The sequence below is a fragment of the Sinocyclocheilus grahami genome, unplaced genomic scaffold (genome assembly GCF_001515645.1).
Source record: "Sinocyclocheilus grahami isolate Dianchi unplaced genomic scaffold, SAMN03320097.WGS_v1.1 scaffold97.1, whole genome shotgun sequence".
NCBI lineage: Eukaryota > Metazoa > Chordata > Actinopteri > Cypriniformes > Cyprinidae > Sinocyclocheilus > Sinocyclocheilus grahami.
Window position 1 is genome coordinate 2,392,079 of NW_015505276.1, and position 7,327 is coordinate 2,399,405.

The following is a 7,327-nucleotide window of genomic DNA, read 5'->3' on the forward strand; positions in this document are numbered from 1 at the left end:
TATTTCAAAATTGTTACTTTTTTGTAACATATGTCACATTTTTATATTAGTGCCACCAGTATTACAACATTAATATTCTGACTTATTTGTAACATTTGAACTTTTGATTTAGTGCAATATTTTGTGCTGCCATAAGGGACTGCCAGTGACCGGCTTGTTGCATGCATTAAATGCAACCTTTTTATTCTGACAGTGTATGATTTCTATTAACATTACAGAATAGAACATGATCAATATTATCTTTCAACGTTCAATTTAAATAATTGTAATTGCACAAACTATGTAGGCTACAATTTCAATTAGTTTATTGTGAAATAACTCAAACATTTTGTTTTTTTTTTTCTGTCCTCTGATAAGCATTGTTCAGGGCTGCCGTTCCCAAAAGCTTTAATGCTTTCTTATGATACTTTTGGGAACTGTGCACTGTCAGAAGTGAGTGAACGCTCTCCGTGGTGGATTGGTTCTGTCTCGCAACATTTGCGTGTGTTCAGATGAGCAGGAAAAATTACTCTCTAACAAAGGTTATTCGTCCAATTCAATGCATATTGTACGCATTACTATTATTATTTTTGTTAAATAAACAAAACCACTGGTAAATAAAAAGCACCTTAGTATCGATATTTTTTGTTTGAGTATCGATACTTTCGATACTCGCGTCAGTATCGATATATCGATACTTCGGATCAATACGCCCATCCCTACATAAAGCATGGCTCCGCTCACAAACGCTGTTTTAGTTTATCAGACATTACAGGCAAGATGAAATGAAAATGACATCCAAAATTTTCTGAAGACAGTCGGTTTCCTTCAGAAATACAGTGATATAAAAACACCCGCACCGGGTTTCAATTTTGAAACGTGCAGTGCTCATGTTTATTCAATGACGTCAAAGCCTTTCGGAAAATCTATTTGTGGCGGTCAGTTTTGATATGGTGGCAGGCCGCCACAAATAATTCAGTGTATGGGAAACACTGTGGTGATATTGGGGAATCATAAAACGTGAAGTTTTGTTCAGTGTATAACAATTTGGTTTAGTGACAACAAGCTTAATTACTGTTATCACTGACATGGTTAAGTGATGCATATTTCCGTTAAAAATTGATCATATCACCCAACCCTCAAGCAGTTTAACTGAAGATTTATACTTATTCGTAACACGTTGTTCACGGTACATAATTCAGTTTCTTGATTCCTCACAGGAATATGAATGGCCTGGATCCCGGTGCCCTGACGGCCATGGCTTCCCCGCGGGCCATGTCTCCTCCTGGCATGCTCCCTCTCAGCGTGTGAGAGACTTTCCCAGCGACCTCCACACAAGCTCGGACGCAATGTGGAAACAGAGAGGACACTCCAGAGATTGTGTGAGTGTGTGTGTGCGAGAGAGACTGAGATGACGTGCCTCGAGCGTGTCTGACAGATGCATGTCAGGCGTGAGGGTCCGTTCCTGTGAGCGCGAGCTTCAGTCCACCTCTGTTCTTCTCACGAGGTCTCACCTAAAGCCAGCAAAACGACAAAGGTCTGAGTCGGGCCACAGCTTCTGTGTGAGTTTCAGTGTGTCGCACAATTTAAAAGATGTTCAAGGGATTTTCTTTTTGAGGTGAACGTCACTGTATGCTTGATGCCAATGCGTGTGTGTGTGATCTGAGGCAGATCTGAACGTCCCCTCAGCCTTGATTTACACGTTCACTGTTTTCAGCTTCGGTAAAGGGTCTAAATGTGGAGGTCCGCAGATGTTTTTACTGGAATGAATGCCAAGAAAACGTGTTCAATAGCATGGAAACATCGGCTATTACTATTATTAACCCAGTTACATCAGCTGGCTGGTCACCAGTTTGCATGATGCAACCACTATTTTAGGGCTTCAGAAGGTTTGTATGTATGCTTCTGAAACTGCACTTCAAAACCCCACAGTTAAGTGATGTTTACTGTGTCTAGATTCACGGGCCGCAGTGGTCACGATGCAAACCGCAAGTACTGTTTCACTCGTGTAACTGCTTTGACTGTAAATCAGTCTCTGTGCGGTGTGACCTTCCTCACAGAACTTGTCAGTGGTTGTATGAGCCTCATTTCTATCCCATGTGCCTCTGCTGGTGAGTTTGTGGAACTGAAGCCTGCTTTTGTTTATCACAGGGTTTAAGTTCAGTTCATTTACGGCAAACTTTAACATCAAGTATAGTAGGGCTGCACGATAAATCGCATGCGATATTTAACGCGCATCTTGTCAGTAAAGCCGGTTCTTTAATCAGCGGTAAATCTCCATCACCTGCGGGCTTTCACATGGAGCAGCATTAACTACACAGAGCCGTTGTTCACTGACAAGCTGCGCAAAACCACGATCATATTTTGCTCAGCTCGTCGGTGAACAACGGCTCTATGTAGTTAATGCTGCTCCATGTGAAAGCCCGCAGGTGATGGAGATTTACCGCTGATTAAAGAACCGGCTTTACTGACAAGATGCGCGTTAAATATCGCATGCGATTTATCATGCAGCCCTAAAGTATAGGAGCACTTGTCAGTGTTAATTTCTCTCGTTGAGTCTTTGATTTCACAGTTATCACGCACTTTGTTGACTGTTTTGTTATATCTCATGTATATAGATTTGTAAACATAGCAGCGATGCCCTGTCTGTAGATACTAAAATTGGGCTGATGTGCCGTTTAATTTATTTGAGAATCTTTATGGCGTGTTTTGACACAATGAGTGAATTTTACATACTGTGCATTGGTTTAAAAACATATCAAGATGTAAAATTGGTTGTCTAATATGTGCAAATAAATAAAGGGAAAAATGGGCACGGAGTTACCTTTTTTTTTTTTTTCAACATTGGTCATGAAACTCATTTTAGATTGTGCTTTACTGACAAAAGTGGTTTGTTTGTTTGTTTTTTAGAGAGAAATGTATTTATTTATAACTATGTATGTTTAGGGTTATTTAAATTCTTGAAATCAGTATTTACAATATATTTGTTGTAATTGTTAAAAGAACAATAGAAGTTTCGTAACACTTTACAAGAAGGTTAATTTGTTAACATGAACTAAGAATGAACAATAGTTCTACAGCATTTATTAATCTTAATATCAATTTCAGGATTTACTAATGCAGTATTAAAATCACAAGTTTTGTTTGTTAACATTAGTTAATGCACTGTGGACATGAACAAACAATGAACGACTGTATTTTTAACATTAACGAAGATTAATAAAGAGTCTAATGTAGTATTCGTTCGTTCATGTTAATTAATATTAACAAATGACCTTATTTAAAGTTTTAGTTCACATAAGGTGTTTTTTGGGGGGGGTTTTGCTCACCAGTGAACAACGGGAAATAAAATGTATTCATGTTTATAGTAAAATAGTTAATGATGCATTCATAACATATATATTTTATTAATTCTTTTAATCAGATATTTATTTCCATAACAATTAATGTTTATTAAAGTAATGTGCAAATTTAATTGCATGAATGAAATTGCATTGTCGTGTACCGTTTAGACATCTTCATGATGAAAAAATAAAAATAAAATAAAAACGCATACAAAGTTTGTTTTGATAAGAATTTAAATGTCACACTATAGTCATGATATTGCTGCCCTCTTGTGGTTCTTAGGAGCCGAGACTAATTACTAAAAAGGAAAATGATGCCTATTAGCAGCAGCACTGTGCTAACACTAAATTCTTATTAAAATGACATTAAATGCAATAAACACACAAATAAGAATAAATAACGTTGTGTATTCGTATGCAATTTGTCATTGGATTTTTAGCACTGTCCTGAACAAACACCACACAGCACTCTGTTTCAATAAAGTGTACAAAAAAGGGGGAATATGTGACTGTCCAGCATTACTTGATCATTTATTATTATTATTATTGGTCTTCAAGCATTGCTGTTTTACACTTTGAGCACAGTCAACTATTTACCATAGAGACCAAACACAACGCTGAGCCAATGAAACCGACAGACAACACGCAAAGCAACAATTTTCTTTAATACATACAAATATATAAATAAGTTACTGATTTTATAAAGCAGTATCTATACACAAAACTAAAAAAAATCATTTACAAGATATAACATTTATAATTTAAGGCATCTAGAAATAAATAAAAAAAAATCACATTCTCACATTCTCTGATGTTTTCTACATTCATTTGTTCCCAGAAGAATCTGAATTACAGTAATGGGAATGTCGATTACAACTGGCCTTTGTTAGCAATCCTGAAGGAGGCTAGAGTAATAACTGAAATTAGGCTTTCGAGATGTTTTGAGAGATGATCTGAAGTGATTAAAGTTCCCATGTGGCACCATCTAAGGACTATGAAAAGTCCAGTCTATTTTTACAGCAGTCCAAGAACCTTTTCTGCACTATATCTGTGTACATAAGCTATGACAAATACATCTGATTGTCCACTAACAAGATAAAGAAAAGAAAAGACTGAACAAAATGATACACTGATCACACATTAGTCTCCATGTCTCTGATAGTGTTACCATGTAAAGGCACTGGACTGTAATCACAGTCTATGGTCATCTTAGTGCTGGGCTTCAGTGAGTTGATGTCTTTATGAGTGAAGGAGCTCTTGACCTCTCTGCACTTCTGTCTGTCCAGCCAGTAGAAGGACAGCATGATGAAGAGACCAGCGGTGGAGCCGTTTATGCTGCAGGCGAAGAACACATAGGCGTATTGGCTAGTGCTGTCAACCAGGATTCCTGGGAAAGAAAAAAAAAAGTCACATAATCCGCCACTTCTCAGCAGCTTCTGTTTCCAAAATGATGTTCGACATTCATTTTCTCTATGTGCATTTCAGAAATGAAAATGCATGGATGAAAACCCATGAATTAAGTAAAGCGACTGTACTTCAAATTTGAAAAACAGTACTTTTAATTACGCGATCTATGCCAAACCATGAATCTTTGACTCAATCAAATGAGCAGCAAAGTCTGGCCCCTGCTGGTAGATGATGTAACTACAGTATTGTGTGTGGCATACCATTTAATTGTGTTTGTAATTTAATACGAATTGCCCAATATTCAGTTAAAGGTGCTGTATGTAAGTTTTTTGACTTAACTAAAGCATAACAATACCGTAATATGTTTGCAGATATTTAAGAAACATGCTAAGTTAACATACTTGTTTATCTGAAAAACAATGCTACAGTCAGTTATTCTCCTTTGAAAATGTGCGTTCCGTGCCGGAATGTCGGTCTCTGTTTTGGTTTGTGAAACCCGCCCACTGCCAATTTACCCAATTGAATTTCGGCACCCTGGGTTGCCAGTTGGCGGAAAACACAGCGTATTTCATTTAATTAATCGTCAAGTGCGCTCTTCCTGTTGGTGTCCTCAATCTGGCAACCTGCGTGTGCATCAAGTCTGAGGAGGAGGGGCCGGGTGAAAAAAAACCCTCTCCAATATTTTGAATTTGGGACTGCGATATCTAGTTCAACCACTCGGTGTCAATCCTACATGCAGCACCTTTAAAGATACCATTGAAAAGTTTGGGGTACTAAGTATGAATTTTAAATGTTTTTGAAAAGTCACCAAGTGCATATATAAAATATATTAAAAACAATAATATTGTGAAATATTACTACATTTTAAAATGTAATTTATTCCTGTGATGGTAAAGCTGAATTTTCAGCATCATTGAAGGATCAACAGTGTCTCGTGATCCTTCAGAAATCATACTAATATGCTGATTTGCTGCTCAAGAAACATTTCATGTTGAAAACAGTTGTGCTGCTTAATATTTTTGTGGAAACAGTGATACATATTTTTAAAGATTCTTTGATAAATAGAAAGTTATTTTGCAACATTATAAATGACTTTACTGTCACTTTCAATCAAGTCCTTTCTGAATAAAGTATAATTTGAAGAGAAGAATATTTTTGAAGAATATTTCTAACTAAGTTTTAATTATATTTACAGTTTGTAACAGTAATTTTTGTCTGTACAATGGCAGTCAATAGAAACCAAAATATCTATTTGTGTTCCACAGAAGCAATAAAGTCACTCGCTGGGGTATATGTGTAGCAGTAGCCAACAATACATTGTATGGGTAAAAATTATAGATTTATTAATTTTTTTATGCCAAAAATCATTAGGATAAACAAAGACCATGTTCCATGAAGATATGTAAATTTTCGACCATAAATATATCAAAACTTATTTTTTGATTAGTACTATGCATTGCTAAGGACTTCATTTGGACAACTTTACAAGGCGATTTTCTCAGTATTTAGATTTTAATTTTTTTTGCACCCTCAGATTCCAGATTTTCAAATAGTTGTATCTCTGCCACATATTGTCCTGTCCTAACAAACCATACATCAATAGAAAGCTTATTTATTCAGCTTTCAGATGGGGTATAAATCTCAATAATAAAAATGTGTTTTGTGGTCCAGGGTCACATATGAGGGTGAGTAAATGATGACTTCTAACTATCTTTTAAGCGCCATAAAAAATCAGGCTGATAGTGTATATATCATTGTTTAACACCCTTAGAGCTCTTTCTTGAAATGTTTTGTTATTGCTAAACATCAGCCTGCTGTTGTGCAACGAAGTGCTCCTATCATAGACTGATCAGCACCTCATTGCCGTGTGCCTTGACATTTAAGTTTCCTTGGTAATGATAACTGGAGAGGATCCCTAGTGCTTGATGTTCTGCTCACCTATACAAGCCTTTCTGGACACCGGCCTGTAAATGAACTGACAATCTCATCGACTAACGTAAGATTATGACTGACCTGCTACCAATGACGTCACACGACCCTCACAGAATCACACACACACACACACACACACTAAACCAACCCCTCACAGAAAACAGAAAAAAAGAAGAAACTTCATTCTGTATGATTTATAAGCTGTTTTCCTCATGGGGACCTAAAAAATGGTCCCCACAAGGTCAAAATTAAAATGACTAATAGTATTATGCTTGTGGGGACATTTGGTCCCCATAAAGTAGGGAATGCCAGTTACACACATTGAACAGACTTCTTTCTTCCTTCTATAAAGGGATTAAAATTCTCTCATAATTTCCTCATACTTCCCTGGAACACACACAAAAATGATGTTAGGCAAAAAATGCTGGTCTAATCTTTTATGAGAGCATATAATGACTATGGGATGTCAAGCTCCAAAAAGCTATATATATATATATATATATATATATATATAACTAAAACAGTAAAACTAAATAAAAACATAAATATATGTAAATAAAAAATATACAACCCACAAAGTGACATGGACTACATTTATGCTGTTTCTAAAATATAAAGTTTAGATGATTTTTTTTTTTGGGGGGGGGGGGGGGTAATTAAAAAAA

At 36.3% G+C, this 7,327-nt stretch overlaps 2 protein-coding genes across 3 annotated transcripts in view; one reads left to right on the forward strand and one right to left on the reverse strand.

The window, feature by feature from the left end:
- LOC107588002 (nuclear distribution protein nudE-like 1-B) overlaps window positions 1-2,229 on the forward strand; it is a 15,423-nt gene extending 13,194 nt beyond the window's left edge. The window contains exon 10 of the mRNA XM_016275983.1: window positions 1,200-2,229. Within this exon, the coding sequence (XP_016131469.1) occupies window positions 1,200-1,290 (91 nt within the window). The 3' untranslated portion in view covers window positions 1,291-2,229. The remainder of the gene's footprint in view (window positions 1-1,199) is intronic.
- Window positions 2,230-4,066: 1,837 nt separating this feature from the next.
- The window catches only part of LOC107587967 (monocarboxylate transporter 6-like), a 17,129-nt gene continuing 13,868 nt past the window's right edge, over window positions 4,067-7,327 (reverse strand). For both annotated transcript variants that reach the window (XM_016275951.1, XM_016275952.1), the window contains exon 5: window positions 4,067-4,710. In XM_016275951.1, the coding sequence (XP_016131437.1) occupies window positions 4,457-4,710 (254 nt within the window). In that variant the 3' untranslated portion in view covers window positions 4,067-4,456. The remainder of the gene's footprint in view (window positions 4,711-7,327) is intronic.